The 24,116-nt window shown below is 42.7% G+C and overlaps 1 protein-coding gene and 1 long non-coding RNA gene across 2 annotated transcripts in view; one reads left to right on the top strand and one right to left on the bottom strand.

The window, feature by feature from the left end:
- Window positions 1–6,879, top strand: part of WIF1 (Wnt inhibitory factor 1) — a 66,226-nt gene extending 59,347 nt beyond the window's left edge. The window contains exons 8-10 of the mRNA XM_077913712.1: window positions 1,329–1,424; window positions 1,923–2,018; window positions 6,012–6,879. Of these exons, the coding sequence (XP_077769838.1) occupies window positions 1,329–1,424; window positions 1,923–2,018; window positions 6,012–6,133 (314 nt within the window). The 3' untranslated portion in view covers window positions 6,134–6,879. The remainder of the gene's footprint in view (window positions 1–1,328; window positions 1,425–1,922; window positions 2,019–6,011) is intronic.
- LOC144323339 (uncharacterized) overlaps window positions 2,910–24,116 on the bottom strand; it is a 40,533-nt gene continuing 19,326 nt past the window's right edge. The window contains exons 5-7 of the long non-coding RNA XR_013388755.1: window positions 15,570–15,725; window positions 10,774–10,933; window positions 2,910–5,905 (exon numbers count right to left, since the gene is read on the bottom strand). This is a non-coding gene — a long non-coding RNA (uncharacterized LOC144323339). The remainder of the gene's footprint in view (window positions 5,906–10,773; window positions 10,934–15,569; window positions 15,726–24,116) is intronic.

Here is a 24,116-nt window from a genome sequence, read left to right as displayed (position 1 = left end):
ACTGATGTAGAGTGCTCTACTAAAAAAGAACTACAGTAAAAAAATCCAAACTCCTCCACTACCAAAATCTAATCTAATTGCTCTCTTTGGAACATCTTTATGCCAGTTACAGGGTGCCATCTCAGCTCTGGGTGAACAATCCTTTTTTTCCTACTTCTTAAAAACATTCAGCCTCTGGATGGTAAATTCTAGATTGCAGAGGGAGAATAAATAGCTTCTGGAGTAAGAAAGAAGACAATCATTATGTCATTTTTACATCTAAGGCTCTATTCCAGCTCTACAATCCTATAACCCAAAGAGCTGTGAAAACACTAGCAGTTCTCAGTTGGCACCGACATGAAAGAAAGAATGATAAATTGTAAGGATCTAAGGCATTCTAGAAAAAAAAGCATAGGTGTGGCAGGGGGCCCCTTTGGTGCCCTACCTCATATCTCTGCTCTGCCAGCCTTTCACTCCAGTCACTGCTGTGGGAACCTGTTTTGCACAGACACAACCTGATTGCCCCTCATCTTAGCTGTTCTACACTTCTGCTTTCTGCCAGATGCCTCTGAGTCCTGCCAAATCAGTCTGCTCTCACACAGTGGCAGATTGGAAGTGTGAGGAAGCTATCCCATAGGGTGACCCTCAACCAGGGGGAGACAGGTGCCAATGAACAAATGCCCCCCTCTGCCTTCTTAAGAGTGACTTGAAGGTACAGTCTTCATGGCTCCTCAGTAGGACGTAGCAGGACAGAGCCTGGTTGCCTGTAGTGATGACCAACCCACAAACATAATTTTGTTTTGGCTTTTCCTCCTTCCATTTTCTTCACTCTCTCTATCCCCCCATCCCCCATTCTGGTTTCCTAGGATTGCTTCACCAAAGAAACTCTGCATGCAAGCCCTGCTGTCTGGAGAATCCTAGGCTAAGAAAGACACTGTTGGGTACAGGTATAGGCCTTCTTTCAGAAGGAGTGGCATTCAGAGTCAGAACTCAGAGAAAAGATCATTTAGAGGCTTATTCATAACTTAACTTTTACTGTAGCTTAAATTACAAATGTTTATGAATCAGATTTTTATTCTGTTTATAAAAAGTTCACATAAATGTAGCATGTGGGCCACACATTTATTGTAGAAGATATACATTGGAAGTCACAAGTAAAAATGCTAGCCTGTTTGTTCCAAAAACAAAACACAAACGGTATCAAAGCCAGTGCAGGTCCAAAATAAGTGAGAATAACTGCCCTTTAGAAGCATTTATCCTCTTAAAGCTGTGCAGTTCCTTTGAAAAATGTGATGATCTCTGAATGATGCACTGAGTTCCTTGCTTACTCACATCCTTCTCTGTTTCAGGCAAGTGTCCACAACCCTGTCGAAATGGAGGTAAATGCATTGGTAAAAGCAAATGTAAGTGCTCCAAAGGTTACCAAGGAGACCTCTGTTCAAAGCGTAAGTGCCATCCACATAATCACCCTGGGTTTGGGGATCTCTTCCTACACATCTTCTGGACCATGTTGCCTAGGCTTCGCAATGAACCTTTCTTCACTGACCCATATGTTCCCTTATCTAAAACAAAGACATTATATGAAATCCATGCATGTAAAAACAAACAAACAGACACATTCACACACAAGCAACTCAAGTTTTTAACTATTCAGGGTTTTCTTAAGGAAAACGCACTTCCATTCCAGCAGTTTCAAAGTCTTACTGAGCATCTTTTATGAATGAGAAGCATTAAGCTTAGTTTATGATCTCTCTCAGGACTTTTTTTCAAAAAGTCTCAAACTGACTTATAGCTGGAGTTTGGCTTAGGAAACAAAACAGAACAAAACAAACAAGGGATGAAGCCCAAACTAACACATTCTAAAGAACTGCAAGCAAAGCAGCTGTGTGATTCTGTTGGACAATGAAAGCTCAGCAAATGCCTTTTATCTCCTCCGTGTCTAGCTGTCTGTGAGCCTGGCTGTGGTGCACACGGAACCTGCCACGAACCCAACAAATGCCAATGTCAAGAAGGCTGGCACGGAAGACACTGCAATAAAAGTGAGTGGGAACCATCTGGAGGGCCCGCCTCTTTCATATCTTGGTTCCAAAGGCTAATAGATAACCCCTACCTCAGCCCTGCTTTCCATTTCAGTGAAAGCAGCTTCCCCTTCTCTGCTTCCTCTCCCCTGTGGTTCCCCCCTGGCCCCTACAGCTCTCTACACCTTTGACTCCACGTTTTAGAGTATAGGGGCAATGCAGCTGTGTAAATCATCACCACATCTGTAAAACTGCTCCACGACCGTTTTCTAAGTACTAATTCTCAATTAGAAATTTATGTATACAATGGAATATTCCTCAGCCACTAGAAACGACAAATACCCACCATTTGCTTCGACGTAGATGGAACTGGAGGGTATTATGCTGAGTGAAATAAGTCAATCGGAGAAGGACAAACATTATATGATCTCATTCATTTGGGGAATATAAAAAATAGTGAAAGGGAATAAAGGGGAAAGGAGAAAAAATGAGTGGGAAATATCAGAAAGGGAGACAGAACATGAGAGACTCCTAACTCTGGGAAATGAACTAGGGCTGTTGGAAGGGGAGGTGGGCAGGGGGTGGGGGTGACTGGGTGACGGGCACTGAGGGGGGCACTTGATGGGATGAGCACTGGGTGTTATTCTATATGTTGGCAAATTGAACACCAATAAAAAATAAATGTATAAAAAAAAAGAAATTCAGGTTGACTTGGTAATACAGTGTGGTAACTACGAAAGAAATAACAAGTATAAAATTTTAAACCAAATCTATAGATCTGTTGGGCTCTGATTTTATCATTCATTCAAGATTTATCAGCAAGCATATAAGACATGAAAGGTTTTGCTCCTTAAACTCATTAACTGTTATTGGTTATGATATGTTTTAACTAAGTTCTTTCGAGGCAAAAAAAAAAAAAAAAAAAAGTATGGGAGAGATGTTATAATGGAGCTGTGTTTTTTTCTTTTTAGATTGACTACCAAAAAGGAGCTAGCTTTATAGCTAATAAACACTGGCCTGTTTGGACACAAAATGAAACTGGCTACATTCAACCATTTCATTTTGATTGATATGTTCTCTGTTCCAAGCAGGAATCCAGGCGTTGGAGACATGCCAGTGAACAGACAGAAAGTGTCCTGCGTGGTGGAGCCCAGGTTCTAGTGGGAGGGACAATTAGCAAGGGAACAAAATAAACATTGTGGTTTCAGTACATCTGGCAGCTTGAGTTCAGTCTCCTGAGCGTGGGCCCACGGTCCACTTCTTTGAGGGAAGGAAGGCTTCAGTCATACAACACCCTTTTTAATACAAGCACCCAGAAGTTCAGATTGTGCTTGTCAGAGTGAGTCTCCAAAATAATGGACACACACTGAACAGATCACATGCATGTCAGATGTTTTTTCAGATCCTCAGCCTCCAAAGGGTGATCTGTGTAGCCCGGTGAGTATGGGAATGATCAGCTGGGCTGATGGAAAATACTAGTTTGAAAATGTTCTTATGTTTTATTTTATTATATTTATATATAAACAGATATGTAAATTTATATATCTCAATCCCAAATCTCTAATTTTTGCACATATTTAAAAAAATTTTTTATTGGAGTTCAATTTGCCAACATATAGCATAACACCCAGTGCTCATCCCGCCAAGTGCCCCCCTCAGTGCTCGTCACCCAGTCACCCCAATCCTCCGCCCACCTCCCTTTCCACTATCCCTTGTTCGTTTCCCAGAGTTAGGTGTCTCTCGTGTTTTGTCACCCTCACTGATATTTTCCCTCATTTCTCTCCTTTCCCTCTATTCCCTTTCACTAATTTTTATATTCCCCAAATGAATGAGACCATATAATGTTTGTCCTTCTCCGATTGACTTACTTCACTCAGCATAATACCCTCCAGGTCTATCCACGTGGAAGCAAATGGTGGGTATTTGTCATTTCTAATGGCTGAGGAATATTCCATTGTATACATAGACCACAGCCTCTTTATCCATTCATCTTTCGATGGACACCGAGGCTCCTTCCACAGTTTTTTGCACATATTTTAAATGTTCACATTATATCATTAGGATGCATATCTAATATGTTTCTATGGAGATAGACATACTTAGTTGTTGATTTTAAGGTATGTTGTTGTCTGGTCCAGGCTACACTAAGCCATTGACTTGAGTCTTGTCACTCACTGAATTGACTGGATGGTAGATTGAATTGGCTTCAGGTGATTGTAGCTTAACAAGAATTGCATCTCCTCTGGGAAATAGTTGTTTCCCCAGGTAGTCATGGCTGAAGGGTATCCCTGCAGGGACACCCTTGGTGGGCGGGGGGGGAGGTTTGTTTTGGACTAAAAGACCTAGAAAATGAATCCTTTCTAGAGACACTTTGGGAAAGAATAAACTAAATCCTTTACATCACCCTTAACTTGAGATACAATTAACTTTTGAGACCTCCTCGGGCCTAGGTGGCTTGCGATCACACTATACATCCCAAGCCTCAGTTACAGAGATCTTCTGGGACCCACGTTTGGGACCTGGGGACCAAGAATGGTGGCGAGAGAGTAGAAGGGCACTGTTCCTGCTGGTACACCAGTCATGCCTCCAAAAAGAAGGCAAGTTAGGAGCCTTCGGGTGGCATCGATGAGCAATCCTGACCGTCTGCCAGCCTCACCCCTCCAGGCACCCCCACTCCTAGACCTGCTGCTGAGAGTTTTGTCACCAGTGTACCTCCCTCAGATCAAGGCACCGCATCCAGAAGATGCCCTGGCGCCTGATGCAAATGTGAACGTGTTGTCCAGGGGAGGCCACCCAGCCGTTTTGCACATTAGCTTCGAGAATCAGGCCGGAAGAATGAGGTTTATTTTGACCAGGGGGAGGTGACGAGGGAGCTTTGAGGCACAGAGTTCTGCTGAGAACAGACTCCCAGCGAGGTGACACTTTGGGAGGTCCCAGGCACCCAGACATGTTATTGGGGAGGAGGACACTGGAGACAGACTTCCCGGCTGAGGCTCAGCCTCGCCAGCAGGGAGGCTGGGGCTTCATGGGTGGCGGGGAGACAGCAGGGTGGGGATCTACTCCTGCGCATTGTTGGCTCCTGTTGTGGCTGTTCTTGAGCTACTAGCCTACATACTGACAATTCAGAGAAACACATTCGGAGACAAAGTATTCTGTTCTCAGTAGTTACTTAATGGCAAGCTTGCATTTGAAAACCACAGGGAACAAGCTGCAGTGCCAAACTTGACTCTAATGCAACAGGAAGATGGAGGCAGATTTTTTTTTTCAATGTGATTGCTGTCTTGGATCCCTTTCAGGAAATCAGTAGAAAATGAGTCAGTGCCCCAAGCACCTCCAGAAGTTCTCAGGTAGGAGGAAAGGAGATCTGAAGCAATGTAAGTCAGTGTTAGAGTCCACTTACAGCAACGCTGGAAATGGACAGATGCCCACTTTGCCTGAACTGACAAATCCCAGTTGATAAGGAGTCCATTCAAGTCATAACCCTTCTCTAAAATGCATCATGGAAGTCCTTACTTCTTGCAAAGTTTCTATCTTGTGTAAATGCAATAGGTACACTTGACGGTGTGACCGAGATGAAGAGTAGGGGTGGGGGGTGTCCTGGATCAATATAATCAAGGCTGGTTTGGCAATGCAGTGAAAATGGTCAAGTCCTCTGCAGCAGTCTCCTTGCTTTGGGGACCCCAGTGCCAGATGCTTACCAGACCTTGAATGCAGGAAATCCTTCATGCAGTCACATTGGTCCAAACTTTGCATCAAGAGTTTCTACGTGGCCAAAATCTCTAGTGAGTCAGAGCTTCGATGGAAGCCAGGTTCCATGGAGTTCCTAAAATGGGTTTCTTCTGTAACAGATCTTGAACCTATAACATCCCCTCATTCAGGTGGCTTTTAGTGGTGCCTGTGGTCTTTCACTGTGGGTTGAAAAGGGAAAATGGATTTCATTTGAATGGTTAATAATGAATCTGAAGAGCCTGTTTTTGTAGTTTCTTTTCTTTTAAGCTGTGAATAATTTTACAGGGTACGGAGCCAGCCTCATGCATGCCCTGAGGCCAGCAGGCGCCCGGCTCAGGCAACACACGCCTTCACTTAAAAAGGCCGAGGAGCGGCAGGATCCACCTGAATCCAATTACATCTGGTGAACCCCGACATCTGAAACGTTTTAAGTTACACCAAGTTCATAGCCTTTGTTAACCTTTCATGTGTTGAATGTTCAAATAATGTTCATTACAGTTAAGAATACTGGCCTGAATTTTATTAGCTTCATTATAAATCACTGAGCTGATATTTACTCTTCCTTTTAAGTTTTCTAAGTACGTCTGTAGCGGGATGGTATAGATTTCTTGTTTCAGTGCTTTGGGACAGGTTTGATGTTATGTCAGTCAATCAGGTTAAAATTGTGTCTTTTCGGTTGCATAGCCGGCAAATAATTTCCAAAATGACAACGCACTCGTGGCGTCGAGGGGCTGGGGGACAGTGGAGAAGGTAAATGAACCAAAAGGCATAAATCAAGGGTTCGGATGGAGCAGTTAATCATGTTGAAGTTATGTTTCTCACCTTATTGTCATGTGTTTAGACATTTGTCACATTTTTAAAATCCCCCTTGTTCTTAAACTCTCGATATCTTTTGACCTTACTATGATTCCAGAGAATTCAATATAGAAAGAAAAGAAGAATAGAAAAGAAAAAAGAAAAGAAGAGAAAGACAAACACTGTGGCAGTGGCATTTAACAATATAATATATTGTAAACACAATAAAATAGGGATTATAATGTATGACTTTTGGCATTGGCTTGAAGCAATATAATATATTGTAAACAAGACACAGCTCTTACATAATGAACATTTTATACTGTTTGTATAAAATAAAGGTGCTGCTTTAGTTTTCCGAGAGTTGTATGGCATGGTGTTTGCGCGTGCTATCTTACGGAAATAAAGTTGGTCGCAGTGAGTTGCCCCAAGTGGAAAGAAGTTGGTTGCAATGAAAACTCTGCAGCGTCATAAAGAAGAGACAATATGCCAGTCCCCGGCCCAGTCAGGCTCCCCAGGCCCACCTGTCCCGCACTGCCTGGGACCCTCCTACATTCCTCAGCTCCCATTTAGTTGTCATTGCTTTCAAGAAGTCTTCTCTACCTAGAATGTGTTGAAATATCCCTTTCGTGGGGGGCTTTCTAAGACTTTCTAAAAGTGTCAGATTGTTGTAAATGGGAAGAGCTGCCATTTATGAAAAACCTGTTGGTTCCCAAGAACATTATAACGTGGTATCTTACAATCGAGAGAGGCAGGTCTCATTGTACCCTTTCACAGATAAGAAAACTGAGGTAGGGGGATACGTAGCGATTCACCCAAGATCACACCTGAGAGGGACAGGTTTGAATTCATGTCACCTGACTCCAAAGACTTTAACACTAGGCTCCTCCCCCTCCTTCCTTTTCCTCAGCAAATGCAGACAGACCTCCACAGATCCCAGTTAGGCGCTTTCCAATATGTTTTAGTCTCCCCGGCCTTCTCAGGAAATATGGACTTGATTTTATAGATAATCTAAAACATTTTCTTTTGCTGGGCAGTGGCATAATGACTTGTGTGGTTTAGGGACATGATGTGTCATGGGAAACAATCAAGGAAGAGGCTGGAAGCAGAATGAACACATCTTGTGGTGCTAGGGCCACAACAGTCTTCCTCCTCTACCTAGCCAGAGCCCAGGGCGCCAGCTCCTGCTCACCTGGACTTGGCAAAGCAGGCCAGGAGCCAGGGAGCTAACCCTGGGGATCCTACTGTGAGAACCAACATGATTTAAGACTTTGAAATAAAAAATCCAGATGCTTGACAATGAGGATTTAAGATGGTGACAGAAAGTGAAGTTTGGGAATAGGCTCATAGTACTAATAGCTAACACTTGCATAGTACTTAGTTTTTCTAAGCCCTTTACCTCATGGGTGAGTAATAAAATGGCAGGGAAGTTAGCAGGTTGACAAACCGCAGTAGTCTATGTTGGCCGTCTCCAAACCAGTTTGACTCGACACTCCCTTAGAAATTTCTGAGCCTGTAGTCCTACGGGTGACCATTATTTATCTACATATTTAATTGGTAGGTGTTACAAAAGCCAGAAATGTTGAAGAGAGAAAAATAGAAATAGAAGCTCTAATATTTTCTCCACTTGTCCGGAAGACAGGTTTACGTACACCCTGGAGTGCGCACCCTCATAAGGGAACTCAGGCAAAGAAGAGAGAGAGCAGGATCCGAAGTGGGCTTTGGAAACAGAGAGTCTGCATTCAAGGATGACAAACGTAAGCAAGGGACTGGGTCACTGACTGAATGCAAGTTCTAGACAGGAATCTCAACAGTGATGTATAGGACTGAGGAGGAACCAGGATGGGCAGTGGTGAGGGTTTCCAGAGACGGTGAGTTTGGCACTGAAGATGTTGAGTTTAATGTGCCTTTGGGACATCCTGGTGGAAACGTCTGGTAGACAAGTGGAAATACAGTTGTTAGGAGGTTAGTCTGATAATTTGTTGATAATTAGTTATACTATATGTGAAGAGTACTAATTATATATTGAATTACTTTTAATATGAATACACATAACAGCTTTATTTGGTGAGATGCTGTACAATTTACTTGTATTTTATTGTGTGTTTTGTTTTAGAGATTTTGTTTCTTTGAGAGAGAGAGAGCGCTTGCACACAGGAGTGGGGGGTTGGGAGGGCAGAGGGAGAGGGAGAAGCAGACTCCCCACTGAGCGGGGAGCCTGACGTGGGGCTCCATCCCAGGACCCCGGGATCATAACCTGAGCTCAAGGTAAATGCATAACTGACTAAGCCCCCCAGGCGCCTCTTTAGATCCTACAAAGTTAATACCCTTTGCTGCTTTTCTGTGTATATGTTTATTTATATAACAGTGTAGTTTACTATTTGGCAAACTGAGCACTTCCTCCCTCCCTCCCCCATATGTATTATGAATCTTCATCCAAAATATGCCCTTTGGGTACTTGGTTAGTTTATGTCAAATCACAACAATAGTGGCCAGCTCTTGAAACAAAGGCCAATAATATGAAATATGAAATAATTGCTATTACTCTTATGAAGTAACCATGGAAGAGGAGAAGAGAGAGGAAGAAGAAAGAGAAAGAGGAGGAGGGGTGCCTGCGGGGCTCAGTCGGTTGAGCCTCCAACTTTCAATTTCAGCTCAGGTCATGATCTCAGGGCCATGAGACTGAGCCCCGTATTGGGTTCTGGACTGAGCCTGGAGCCCACTTGAGATTCTCTCTCCCTCTCCCTCTCCCTCTGCTCCTCCCCCTTCCCTTAAAGAGGAGGAGAATATTTATATAAACTATCTCTAAACAATAATTTAAAAGTTAAAATAGTAAGGAGTTAAGGCTGTCTGAGAAGATGTGCACTGTTTGGCAGGATCGAATAATTAGGAAAAATTAGGCAAGAGGAAATAAAGGCTAAACAATAAAATGGGCCTCAGAATGAGGTTAAGACAAAAGGCATACAGGGACTCCTGTGCACTGTGTGAGAGGTGGATGACACATTTAGCTCTAAGCCCTGCTCCAGCCACCTCAAAGAGGAAATCGGGGCTGGTTATGAGTCCCAAAGACCATAAACACAAAAACCAAGCAGTTGCTCAGGAGAAGTTAAACTATACAAGGCACTTCATTAGGCCTGGATCAAGGTAGGGAGGTCTGTGGGAAAGCTGCTTGGGCATCCCTTCAAGCCAATAGTTTTTAAAATCTCTCTTCCATGCTTATTTGCAGAGGAGCTGCTTAAAGATCTTTGCAAGGGGGGGAAAAGGGGGTTGCTGACAGGGTTCAGCTTCTCATCCAGTATCCCAGGCAATTTGTCTCCGGCCCTAAAATTCCACGCCTCACCCAGCAAACAGCTCTCCAGTTAAATGCAGCCAAGATGCTCAGAGGGAAGTTGATGGAGCATATTGTTACTTGATCACACTCCTTGAAATTCTTAGCACTTCCCCAAGTGGCTTCTCAAAATATTCCCTTCAACCATGTACAGTAATCCTCCTAAAAGAAGTTTTGGGAACTAGGCTTTTTTTCTCACCTCATTCCCTGTCCAGTGGCCCTTGTGACACAATGCCAGCTGGCTGTGCTAGGATCACCCCCGATGAGCTAGCCCTTCCACCAACTCTACTTGAAAGTGAAGAGTGTCACGTATGACACATGCTCTCAGGCATATAGACAGAGTCTTAACAGGACTAGTTCTTTCCATGCTCTTCAAGAAGGCACAAGTCATCACAGTAGAGTGCAGTTTCATAAAAGCATTTCTACCAAAAGCAAGGGAGGGAAAGGGAATATCGTGAGGTGAGCCATTTTTAAATTAGTTAAATGAGAAACATTGCCCTTGCAGAAGAATTTCCTGAGGCAATAAAATGAAAGAAAAGGAAAGAAAACAAATGACTATCCAAAGACAGGAGTTTCATCATCATAATTTTTAGGCAGTTTATGCAAGTGGTGCAAATATAAAAGTTTAATAAGCGTATTGAATAAATGTCCTCCATATGGCTCAACATAAAAAAATAGAAACAACCTACAGGAAACTGACATCATAAAACGAAGTTTTCAGGTGTTCAGTAAGACATTTTAAAAATTCTAATATAAACTCCAATGGAAATTGATTTTGCACCTATTTACTGGTTTACTGTTAATAAGGATACAGAAATTACAAATGAAAAATAATTTTTATTAAGCTTTGGCACTGCAAAGCTTTTACTAGGTAACACATTTCCCTTCCTGCTCGTGGTTGGCTGGCACAGCTGTTGAAATTACCTGGCATTTCTTGAAAGTCTGGACCAAGAGAAAGCCAGTCTGAGATGACAAATAATCCATACAATCCACAGGAGGACGGTTGAAAGTTGACTCACCGCAGAGTGAATATCAGCTTCCCACTCCAGTGAACATGGCACTGAGCATGGTCTTGAGGCTGCATCTGGGGCCATAGGTGAGAGAGAAGAGCAAGAGGAGAGCGGAGAGCCTTGGTCAACAACAATCCAAGAGCAGACTAGCTGTCTAATTAGAGGGGCCCAGAGCAAAACGAAAATGTGGAGCCTCTTGTTCAAAAAGCATTAAGAATATCAACCTGGTGACCACAGGGCATTAAGCCTGGGGTCTTTCTCCGTGCAAGGGCCCTGTGCAACTGCACAGTTCACAAATCCATGAGGCTGGCCTGGCCTTGTCCAGGAACAAGTTCTTAGGTCCGTGGACAAGGAAATCTAGGTAAAATGCAAAACATCTTCCTCTCCTTAGGCACCAGCCAGATAAGCTCTTCCATGCTGGTCCCCCTCTCAACTTTAAAACCCAAGCCTTGAGAATGGAAGACTCATTCGTCATCAAGTCAGCTAAGTCAGTGACCATTGACTGAATTGCTCCTGTGTTAATACTGCAAACACAAAAATAGGGGAGAAAGTATGGGGCATATTAAGGAGATAAAGTGTATTGCTTTATACTTCAGCCCAGTCAAGTTCCTTGAAACTCAGTTCCTGTTTGAGAAAGAATCTGTGGCTTTCAGTGGAGCTCACAAGGGGAAAGACATTTTTCAGAATTTTATGAACAACCCTCTTTAACCAAAAAGATAATCTTGGGTTTTTCCAATTTATAAATGCTGTTCTTTATTAGACAACAGAGAGGCAGAAACCTGGCTGGAATTGGGGTCTAAAGCTTTGTTTTTGAAGTTAAGTTCATCTCCACCCAGGGAAGCTTGATTCAGTGAAGAGCCTTATGACACTCTCCAGAGACCCTAAAGACAAAGATCCCCCAACGCCCAATTTAGTCTTGCCCTCACTTCAAGGAAATACCCAAAACTAATTTGTGATTATTTTCTACTTTGCAAAGATGAGTATTTGCTCCTACTTAATTAAGCCTAACACACTCTGGGAGGAGAAGACGCGAAGCCAGTTATGGGCCCCTGGTCCATTGGGCACCATGTTGATTAATGAATCGTTGGCTGGTGTCACAAGAGCTAAACTCCAAGTATCCTGCCAGAGTGGATACTTTTCAGTCTTTTGGGTACTTTGCCCTGGCTTGTTTATTTAGATTACATACTACCCGATTTCTAAACTATACCCAGACTGAGAAGGCAGCAGAGTAATGAGTAGTCATCCTGGCTCCACATTTAAGCCACCTTTGAAATGATGATGTGAACCACAGGTAATTCCATGACAACTTGTCTCAAAGTACGCGGCTACAAATGTACTAAAGGGAATTACTTGTTGTGCCTTCAGAAGAAAATAACAGAACCTCTGAAACAAGCCACCAGGTTGAAATTGAAACAAGTTGTAGCTTCCCTGGCCTTGCCCAGTGTCCCCCTTCTATGTGTGTGCCAGTCCCAGGTAACATTCTGTGGTGGTGCATTATGGAGAGTTGCAAGAGAATAGAGTAAATAGGAGAACCTGTACGGTGGCTTCCTGGTGATGAACCTTAGCCAAACACGGAAGTAGCATTTCCAAAGTTCTGAAAGAAGCTTTCTGTGGAAATTTTGGTTCATAGCATCTCTGTCGGGGGGATATTACTTGAAAGGAGAAACTGAGGCTAGGGTTTGCTGAAGATCACAAAACAATTTATTATTGCTAATAATAATCCCCCCCCCCCCCGCCCCAAGTGGGGATTCCAAACTTGTTCCCAAAGAACACCAGTTGTCCGGGATGTTCACATGACTTATATGAAAACAGGATCCGGGGCCAAATAAGTCTAAGAGATGGGGGGGGGGGTGGTTACCCGAAATTAGGGCTTTGTCTTTATAGCAGCGCTGCTCAGAGCCTTTATCACACTGTTGTGTGTTGCACATCCCCAAGAGGGACTAATATGCAGCAGCCCCCAAACTTACTTGATCAAAGAGAGCTTTTTCCCCTAAAGCATCTCCCAGGGAATAAAATTTTTACACGGCACACTTTGTGGTGCACAAGTCCTAGAATAGATCGAAGTCTCTGAAGTTGAGTCTTTACTCCACTCTTTTTTTTCTTCAGCATGTTTAATGTTATTCTATCCGTTGGGAGCTAATTCAAGGAAAACTAAAACTTCCAACTTACAACACAAAGAACATCCAGTGTAACTTGTAAATCAGCTGGTTTTACGTAATTTGTTTATTTTCCCCCCTACATATTCCAGAATAAATTGATCTCTTAAAAGAGCATTTCAAGGAGTATTAGAAAAACACTTTAATTATTGTTAAGTACTTTAAAACTTTGGATATAAGTTTACAACTTAGGGAATTAGTTTCATCAACAAAGGATAAAGCGATCATTATGATGAATTAATTTTCCAGGCGTTTAAGCAACATCCAACATTGAGGGAGCCCATGCTAACTACCTGGCAAAGGGATTTCTTTAAGTCACTTGCCTTTGGACCGTGTTTACGGTGACTCATAAATTCTTGATCTCCACAGCGCTTCTTAAATATTACTCAACTTTAAATCAGAGGTGGAGATGTCAGAGAACAAAAGGTCACCATCTAAAGACTAACAGGGAGCATGATGCATCAGGAAGACCAGCAGACTGGAATGAAGAGACCCCAGCTTCAACTCTGCCACCGGCTAGCTGGTGGCTCTTACCCAAGATCCCTAAAATGGTGCGTCAGCTGCATGCTGCCCTCCTCATCCTCCTCTGGGCCTTTTCTTTATTCCTAACAGTTGGCTCCCAAGCCCAAAGTGCATCAAGAATTCTGATAGATGGAGAAGCCACCATTTCCTCCATTTTGCTACCAATTCAGTGCTGTTCATGGGTGCCCACACTCTTACCCTTGGGTCTCTCCTGACAGTCATTAGTCATCCCTGGGGACAAAAGCAGATCCTGGGTTAGTGCCAGGGCTTTCCCAGGGTAATTAAGGAAAATACCTCATTTCAGCTTTTATAGAGCTCACTAGTCAAAATAATAGCAATAGCAGTAGAAACTAGCTAACACTTATATACCGTTTGCTGTGTGTCGGGCTTTGTTCCAAGTCCCTTATATACATTAATTTAAATAAACTGGAGTTAGTCTATGCCAGCTCATGAGTAAGTGTCAGTTGTTAAACTTTTGGAAATTTAAAAGGCAGTTGTTAAACACAGCCATGATTAAAGAATTCAGTAAATTCTTTTTAAAAACAAGGTTAACAAATGTTCAAAATTAATCTCTCCCTAATTTATTTCACTACGTTTACTATTATCTACATTCTTGGGGTTATTTCAATGCATTGTTTCTGTGTTAGAGGAAATATTATGTCACGTCATGGGGCACTGCTGTGCATCTCTTTCCAACGCCATACTCAGTGATGCTACTTTGATAGCTTCAAATTGTCCACAAAGGGAGCATTTACACCTCAGAGATTGGCAAATGCTACATACAAATCAAGAGAGGTGATTGTTAAACCTTTACTGCTTGATCCTTGTAAAAATTGTATGAGGTTTGTGCAATTATCATTTCCATTATTTAGAAAAGTGATCCCATGCACAAGAAGGCTAAGTGACATGCCCAGAGCCACACAGCTACATAGTGGCAAAGCCAGCCTTGAACACAAGCAACCTGGTTCCAAAATCCTGCTCTTTATGATTATAGGCAGTAACACTGGTTTGTGTACAATGGAAAATAAAGTATATCCAAATATGGCTGATGTGTAATTTCTTCCCAGATAGAAAGAAAAACATGTCCATGATGTAGTAAGTGCAGTCAAACAGAGTTCCTAGAACCTTTGTGGTTGAAGATGAATGACTGAATGAGTCAGTGAATGCACTTCATTCATAAGAAGGCTTATTCCAAAGGAATCGGAAACCCCTTTGTCTTCTGGATCCAGGACTATGTTTACGACCTGCCAATATGCTGTGTTGCAGCTTCTACTCTTGCTCCATTTAGCCACCACATTAAGCAACAGTATTAATTTCCTGTGGCTGCTATAACAAATAATCATAAATTTAGTGGCTTAAAAGAAATGTGTTCTCACAGTTCCAGAGGCCAGATATCCAAAGTCAGTTTCACTGAGCTGAAATCAGGTGTGGCCAGAGCCATACCCCCTCTGGAATATCTGGGAAGAGTTTGTTTTCTGCCTCTCCCAGCTTTCCGTAACTGTCAGCATTCCTCGGCTTGTGGCCACTTCTCTCTCTGTTCTGTGTTCACATGGTCTTCTCCTCTGTGTATATGCATGCGATCTCCCACTATCCCTCTCCTCCTATAATGGTGCTTGTGACAGCATTTAGGACCCACTTGGATGTTCCAGGATTAGCTCCTCCTCACATCTTTGGCCACATAAGATAATATTCACAGGTTCTGGGGATTATGACATGGATAATATCTTCAGAGCCACCATTCAGCCCACTATAGCCATCATCATTAATGACCACAACCCTCTCCTCCACTGACAGTGAGAGTTACAAGGGGCTATGAGCGGGATTGCTGTCTGCAAAAGTCTACAGCTTTTAGAGACAGAACTCATACAAAGATGTCAATCATGTGGGTTGTAAAATCGGGCACTGATGTGGAAACAGGCAGTTTCTTAAATAGTTAGATGGTCTTACGATATGGTGCAGCAATTCCGTTCCTAGGTAATACAATTCCTTAATTTCCTAGGAAATTAAGGCGCATGTTCACATAAAGACTTACCCAGGAATGTTCAGAGCAGCACTATTCAAACCAGCCAAAAGGTGGAAACAGCCCAAATATCCATCAACTGGTGAATGATAAATACAGTACAGTATATCCAAACAATGGAACACTATTCCAACGTAATTCCATTGGTACAAAGGAATGAAGTTCATGCTAAGTGAAAGAAGCCAGACACGAAAGATCACATTTTATATCACTCCATTTATCCAAAATGCCCAGGAAAGGTAGGACGCAAGGATTGACAGCCAATGCTGGTAATGGTTGCACAATTCACTAAAAATCATTGAACTGTACACTTAAAAAGGGTGACTTTCATGGAATGCAAATTACACTTCAGTAAAATTATATTTTTTTTAATAAATAATAGCACAAGACCCCACATGCCAAGGGGAAAGCGAATGATGGAAAGGTTGAGAATTTGACTGACAAAGCAAAGCGTCAGACAGAGCATGATCCTGGGCTGGCAGACAAGCAAAATCTGGGGGAGGACCCACCCAGGAGTGCCATGGGAAGGGTCTAGTCTCTGAGGCCCACGGTGTCATCCTTCTCTCTACCTCTTTTGTGAACATCCCACTCGCCTTCCCTCGGCCTGCTGCCTGAAGGCCCAGGGGTCCTGTGGCCCAGTGAACTTCCTGAGCCTAGCCTAGCCCAAGATGAGTAGCAGCAAAACATGTCAGCCCCTCCCTGCTCCCATAACTCTGAGCCAGGCTTGCTGGGGCCTCCTCCCTCAGAAAAAGGATGTTCTGGGAGACAATCTAGCCGGAACCTTCCAAAACAAGATGATAATACCTTTTCATGTCCTTTTGGATCTATCTGACAATATTTCCTATGGATTTTCTCTCAAAAGGTTGACAGGAAGCTCTAGGGTTCTGTTGTCTAATTCTGATGAACCATCCACATTGTTGCAAAACATTCCCTAAAGATGATGATTTCCCATATATTTGGAAATCAACCAGACACTCTAATCTAGCCTCGGCTTAACTAAGAAAGAACTTTTTCTTTCACAAAACTATTAGTGATATTTTTTTAAAAATCTCTGAAAGACCATAGGACAGACTTTAGAAATTAGATATCTACTGTCAAGTTACAGTCTAATAGGATTACAGGCCAGTCTTGGGTCTCAAGTCACATGTTATAAATATGTGAAGGCTATCATTTGGGGAAATACCATTTGTAACATATATTCTGGGGCCCCAAAGAAGATAGTTAACTACTTCACAAGGTTGACAAGGGGATAACATGTAATGTGCAGGGACTGGCACACTCAAAGCAGAACTCAATAAACGATTATGGTAATGGGCACTATTAGCCTTTAAGTAAAAAGAAAAAGAAGAGGAAAAGTAAACACCCAGGAATCGTTTAAAAGATAAATGAAATTTAAACCAAAATGGGATACTGTTTTTCAGCCATTCCAATGCAGTACAAGTGTTAGAAAAAATGTGAACCCAGAGGAATGACCATCTGCTGATAGTGGGAATATTCGCTGCTACAACCAAGTAGGAAAGGAGCTCCACATTATCTTGAAAAGCCAAACATACACACCATCTAAGACCCAGCAACTCCACACCCTAGAGAGACTTTGCATATAATGCCTCAGGAATCATGAGCAAGAATGTTTGTAGCAGTGTTGTTTATAAAACCAAAGAGAGGGAGGAGGAGCAAGACGGCGGAAGAGTAGGGTCCCCAAATCACCTGTCTCCACCAAATTACCTAGAAAACCTTCCAATCATCCTGAAAATCTATCAATTCGGCCTGAGATTTAAAGAGAGACCAGCTGGAATGCTACAGTGAGAAGAGTTCGCGCATCTATCAAGGTAGGAAGACCGGGAAAAAGAAAGAAACAAAAGGCCTCCAAGGGGGAGAGGCCCGCGAGGAGCCGGGCTGAGGCCGGGGCGAGTGTCCCCAGGACAGGAGAGCCCCGTCCCGGAGGAGCAGGAGCTGCACCGACCTTCCCGGGCGGAAAGGGGCTCGCAGGGAGGTGGAGCAGGACCCCAGGAGGGCGGGGATGCCCTCGGGCTCCCCGGGACAGTAACAGCAACTGCGCGCCCAGGAGAGTGCGCCGAGCTCCCTAAGGGCTGCAGCGCGCACGGCGGGACCCGGCGGGACCCGGAGCAGCTGAAGGGGCTCGGGCGGCGGCTCCGCGGAGGGGGCTGCACGGCCCCGGGAGCAGCTCGGAGGGGCTCGGGCAGAGGAAGAGGCTCCGTGCGGAGGGGGCTGCGCGGTTCCAGGAGCAGCTCGGAGGGGCTCGGGCGGCGGCTCCGCGGAGGGGGCTGCGGGGCGGGAGCGCGAATCCACCAGCGCAGGCCCCGGAGCACAGGGCGCCGGGACACAGCCCAGGATCCCGCCTCCCCCGGGACAGGCAGAGGCCGGGAGGGCCCAGGACAGCGAGGACGCTCCTGCCCCGAGCTGAGCAGATCAGCGGCCCCGCCCGGAGCCTCCAGGCCCTGCAGACGGAGTTCCTGCCGGAGCTGAATCCAGGTTTCCAGAGCTGCCCCGCCACTGGGGCTGTTCCTCCTGCGGCCTCACGGGGTAAACAACCCCCACTGAGCCCTGCACCAGGCAGGGGCACAGCAGCTCCCCCAACTGCTAACACCTGAAAATCAGCACAACAGGCCCCTCCCCCAGAACACCAGCTAGACGGACAACCTCCAGGAGAAGCCAAGGGACTTAAAGTACACAGAATCAGAAGATACTCCCCCGTGGTTTTGTTTTGTTTTGTTTTGTTTTGTTTTGCTTTTTGATTTGTTTCCTTCCCCCACCCCCTTTTTTTCTCCTTTCTTTTTCTTACTCTTTTTCTTCTTTTTTTCGTTTTTTTTTTCTTCCCTTTTTTTTCTCTTTCTCTTTTCTTTCCTTCTTTCTCTCCTCTCTTTTTCTCTTCTTCCCAATACAACTTGCTTTTGGCCACTCTGCACTGAGCAAAATGACTAGAAGGAAAACCTCACCTCAAAAGAAAGAATCAGAAACAGTCCTCTCTCCCACAGAGTTACAAAATCTGGATTACAATTCAATGTCAGAAAGCCAATTCAGAAGCACTATTAACAGCTACTGGTGGCTCTAGAAAAAAGTATAAAGGACTCAAGAGACTTCATGACTGCAGAATTTAGAGCTAATCAGGCAGAAATTAAAAATCAATTGAATGAGATGCAATCCAAACTAGAAGTCCTAACGACGAGGGTTAACGAGGTGGAAGAACAAGTGAGTGACATAGAAGACAAGTTGATAGCAAAGAGGGAAACTGAGGAAAAAAGAGACAAACAATTAAAAGACCATGAAGATAGATTAAGGGAAATAAACGACAGCCTGAGAAAGAAAAACCTATGTTTAATTGGGGTTCCCGAGGGCGCCGAAAGGGACAGAGGGCCAGAATATGTATTTGAACAAATTCTAGCTGAAAACTTTCCTAATCTGGGAAGGGAAACAGGCATTCAGATCCAGGAAATAGAGAGATCCCCCCCTAAAATCAATAAAAACCGTTCAACACCTTGACATTTAATAGTGAAGCTTGCAAATTCCAAAGATAAAGAGAAGATCCTTAAAGCAGCAAGAGACAAGAAATCCCTGACTTTTATGGGGAGGAGTATTAGGGTAACAGCAGACCTCTCCACAGAGACCTGGCAGGCCAGAAAGGGCTGGCAGGATATATTCAGGGTCCTAAATGAGAAGAACATGCAACCAAGAATACTTTATCCAGCAAGGCTCTCATTCAAAATGGAAAGAGAGATAAAGAGCTTCCAAGACAGGCAGCAACTAAAAGAATATGTGACCTCCAAACCAGCTCTGCAAGAAATTTTAAGGGGGACTCTTAAAATTCCCCTTTAAGAAGAAGTTCAGTGGAACAGTCCACAAAAACAAGGACTGAATAGATATCATGATGACACTAAACTCATATCTCTCAATAGTAACTCTGAATGTGAACAGGCTTAATGACCCCATCAAAAGGCGCGCGCAGGGTTTCAGACTGGATAAAAAAGCAGGACCCATCTATTTGCTGTCTACAAGAGACTCATTTTAGACAGAAGGACACCTACAGCCTGAAAATAAAAGGTTGGAGAACCATTTACCATTCGAATGGTCCTCAAAAGAAAGCAGGGGTAGCCATCCTTATATCAGATAAACTAAAATTTACCCCAAAGACTGTAGTGAGAGATGAAGAGGGACACTATCTCATACTTAAAGGATCTATTCAACAAGAGGACTTAACAATCCTCAATATATATGCCCCGAATGTGGGAGCTGCCAAATATATAAATCAATTATTAACCAAAGTGAAGAAATACTTAGATAATAATACACTTATACTTGGTGACTTCAATCTAGCTCTTTCTATACTCAATAGGTCTTCTAAGCACAACATCTCCAAAGAAACGAGAGCTTTAAATGATACACTGGACCAGATGGATTTCACAGATATCTACAGAACTTTACATCCAAACTCAACTGAATACACATTCTTCTCAAGCGCACATGGAACTTTCTCCAGAATAGACCACATATTGGGTCACAAATCGGGTCTGAACCGATACCAAAAGATTGGGATTGTCCCCTGCATATTCTCAGACCATAATGCCTTGAAATTAGAACTAAATCACAACAAGAAGTTTGGAAGGACCTCAAACACGTGGAGGTTAAGGACCATCCTGCTAAAAGATAAAAGGGTCAACCAGGAAATTAAGGAAGAATTAAAAAGATTCATGGAAACTAATGAGAATGAAGATACAACCATTCAAAATCTTTGGGATGCAGCAAAAGCAGTCCTAAGGGGGAAATACATCGCAATACAAGCATCCATTCAAAAACTGGAAAGAACTCAAATACAAAAGCTAACCTTACACATAAAGGAGCTAGAGAAAAAACAGCAAATAGATCCTACACCCAAGAGAAGAAGGGAGTTAATAAAGATTCGAGCAGAACTCAACGAAATCGAGACCAGAAGAACTGTGGAACAGATCAACAGAACCAGGAGTTGGTTCTTTGAAAGAATTAATAAGATAGATAAACCATTAGCCAGCCTTATTAAAAAGAAGAGAGAGAAGACTCAAATTAATAAAATCATGAATGAGAAAGGAGAGATCACTACCAACACCAAGGAAATACAAACGATTTTAAAAACATATTATGAACAGCTATATGCCAATAAATTAGGCAATCTAGAAGAAATGGACGCATTCCTGGAAAGCCACAAACTACCAAAACTGGAACAGGAAGAAATAGAAAACCTGAACAGGCCAATAACCAGGGAGGAAATTGAAGCAGTCATCAAAAACCTCCCAAGACATAAGAGTCCAGGGCCAGATGGCTTCCCAGGGGAATTTTATCAAACGTTTAAAGAAGAAACCATACCTATTCTCCTAAAGCTGTTTGGAAAGATAGAAAGAGATGGAGTACTTCCAAATTCGTTCTATGAGGCCAGCATCACCTTAATTCCAAAACCAGACAAAGACCCCACCAAAAAGGAGAATTACAGACCAATATCCCTGATGAACATGGATGCAAAAATTCTCAACAAGATACTGGCCAATAGGATCCAACAGTACATTAAGAAAATTATTCACCATGACCAAGTAGGATTTATCCCTGGGACACAAGGCTGGTTCAACACCCGTAAAACAATCAATGTGATTCATCATATCAGCAAGAGAAAAACCAAGAACCATATGATCCTCTCATTGGATGCAGAGAAAGCATTTGACAAAATACAGCATCCATTCCTGATCAAAACTCTTCAGAGTGTAGGGATAGAGGGAACATTCCTCGACATCTTAAAAGCCATCTATGAAAAGCCCACAGCAAATATCATTCTCAATGGGGAAGCACTGGGAGCCTTTCCCCTAAGATCAGGAACAAGACAGGGATGTCCACTCTCACCACTGCTGTTCAACATAGTACTGGAAGTCCTAGCCTCAGCAATCAGACAACAAAAAGACATTAAAGGCATTCAAATTGGCAAAGAAGAAGTCAAACTCTCCCTCTTCGCTGATGACATGATACTCTATGTAGAAAACCCAAAAGTCTCCACCCCAAGATTGCTAGAACTCATACAGCAATTCGGTAGCGTGGCAGGATACAAAATCAATGCCCAGAAGTCAGTGGCATTTCTCTACACTAACAATGAGACTGAAGAAAGAGAAATTAAGGAGTCAATCCCATTTACAATTGCACCCAAAAGCATAAGATACCTAGGAATAAACCTAACCAAAGATGTAAAGGATCTATACCCTCAAAACTATAGAACACTTCTGAAAGAAATTGAGGAAGACACAAAGAGATGGAAAAATATTCCATGCTCATGGATTGGCAGAATTAATATTGTGAAAATGTCAATGTTACCCAGGGCAATATACACATTTAATGCAATCCCTATCAAAATACCATGGACTTTCTTCAGAGAGTTAGAACAAATTATTTTAAGATTTGTGTGGAATCAGAAAAGACCCCGAATAGCCAGGGGAATTTTAAAAAAGAAAACCATATCTGGGGGCATCACAATGCCAGATTTCAGGTTGTACTACAGAGCTGTGGTCATCAAGACAGTGTGGTACTGGCACAAAAACAGACACATAGATCAGTGGAACAGAATAGAGAATCCAGAAGTGGACCCTGAACTTTGTGGGCAACTAATATTCGATAAAGGAGGAAAGACTATCCATTGGAAGAAAGACAGTCTCTTCAATAAATGGTGCTGGGAAAATTGGACATCCACATGCAGAAGAATGAAACTAGACCACTCTCTTTCACCATACACAAAGATAAACTCAAAATGGATGAAAGATCTAAATGTGAGACAAGATTCCATCAAAATCCTAGAGAAGAACACAGGCAACACCCTTTTTGAACTCGGCCATAGTAACTTCTTGCAAGATACATCCACGAAGGCAAAAGAAACAAAAGCAAAAATGAACTATTGGGACTTCATCAAGATAAGAAGCTTTTGCACAGCAAAGGATACAGTCAACAAAACTCAAAGACAACCTACAGAATGGGAGAAGATATTTGCAAATGACCTATCAGATAAAGGGCTAGTTTCCAAGATCTATAAAGAACTTCTTAAACTCAACACCAAAGAAACAAACAATCCAATCATGAAATGGGCAAAAGACATGAACAGAAATCTCACAGAGGAAGACATAGACATGGCCAACATGCATATGAGAAAATGCTCCGCATCACTGGCCATCAGGGAAATACAAATCAAAACCACAATGAGATCCCACCTCACACCAGTGGGAATGGGGAAAATTAACAAGGCAGGAAACAACAAATGTTGGAGAGGATGCGGAGAAAAGGGAACCCTCTTACACTGTTGGTGGGAATGTGAACTGGTGCGGCCACTCTGGAAAACTGTGTGGAGGTTCCTCAAACAGTTAAAAATAGACCTGCCCTACGACCCAGCAATTGCACTGTTGGGGATTTACCCCAAAGATACAAATGCAATGAAACGCCGGGACACCTGCACCCCGATGTTTATAGCAGCAATGGCCACGATAGCCAAACTGTGGAAGGAGCCTCGGTGTCCAACGAAAGATGAATGGATAAAGAAGATGTGGTTTATGTATACAATGGAATATTACTCAGCTATTAGAAATGCAAATACCCACCATTTGCTTCAACGTGGATGGAACTGGAGGGTATTATGCTGAGTGAAGTAAGCCAGTCGGAGAAGGACAAACATTATATGTTCTCATTCATTTGGGGAATATAAATAATAGTGAAAGGGAATATAAGGGAAGGGAGAAGAAATGTGTGGGAAATATCAGAAAGGGAGACAGAACGTAAAGACTGCTAACACTGGGAAACGAACTAGGGGTGGTAGAAGGGGAGGAGGGCGGGGGGTGGGAGTGAATGGGTGATGGGCACTGGGGGTTATTCTGTATGTTGGTAAATTGAACACCAATAAAAAATAAATTAAAAAAAAAAAACAAAGAGAAATGACCCAACTGTCCATTGACAGGACACTGAATAAATAAAAGGTGGTACATACACATAAGGGAATACCATTCATCAGTGAAAACAAGTGAACCTAATGCTGCAGAAATCAAACATTGGTGATTTTGGAACACAGCGTTAAAGTGCGGAAGACTACACAGTATGACTCCATTTTCAAAAGAGATAAAATTAAATAATATGCCATTTGTGGACATGCAAAAATCAATGGTTTCTTTGTGAAGATACTGAATAATGGGATTGGGAGATGCTCATCAGGGTTTCAAAAGAATCTGTGATGTATGATTTCTCAGGCTGTGTGGTAGGTTCAAGGCTGTTTATTTTCTTTTTCTAAATATATCTCACTGTGCACAGATTATTTCTAAAGAAAATAAGTCCTAATATTCACAACAGAAAAATCAAAGAAAGGTGACCAGTTGATCCTCAAAAGAAGATATGTCCATGACTAAGAAACTAATTTTTAAATATTCAAATTTAGTAACAGCTGTAAAAAATTTTTATTGCAAATTTTTTAAACAAGTAGCATTTTTCACCAATTAGATTGGCAAAGATATTTTTAAATAGCACTTAATGCATATGTTAATGCAATGAGATGGGCAGTTT

This window comes from Canis aureus, chromosome 11 (genome assembly GCF_053574225.1).
Source record: "Canis aureus isolate CA01 chromosome 11, VMU_Caureus_v.1.0, whole genome shotgun sequence".
NCBI lineage: Eukaryota > Metazoa > Chordata > Mammalia > Carnivora > Canidae > Canis > Canis aureus.
The sequence above is the reverse complement of the archived record's forward strand: the minus strand, read 5'-3'. Positions and strand labels throughout refer to the sequence as shown.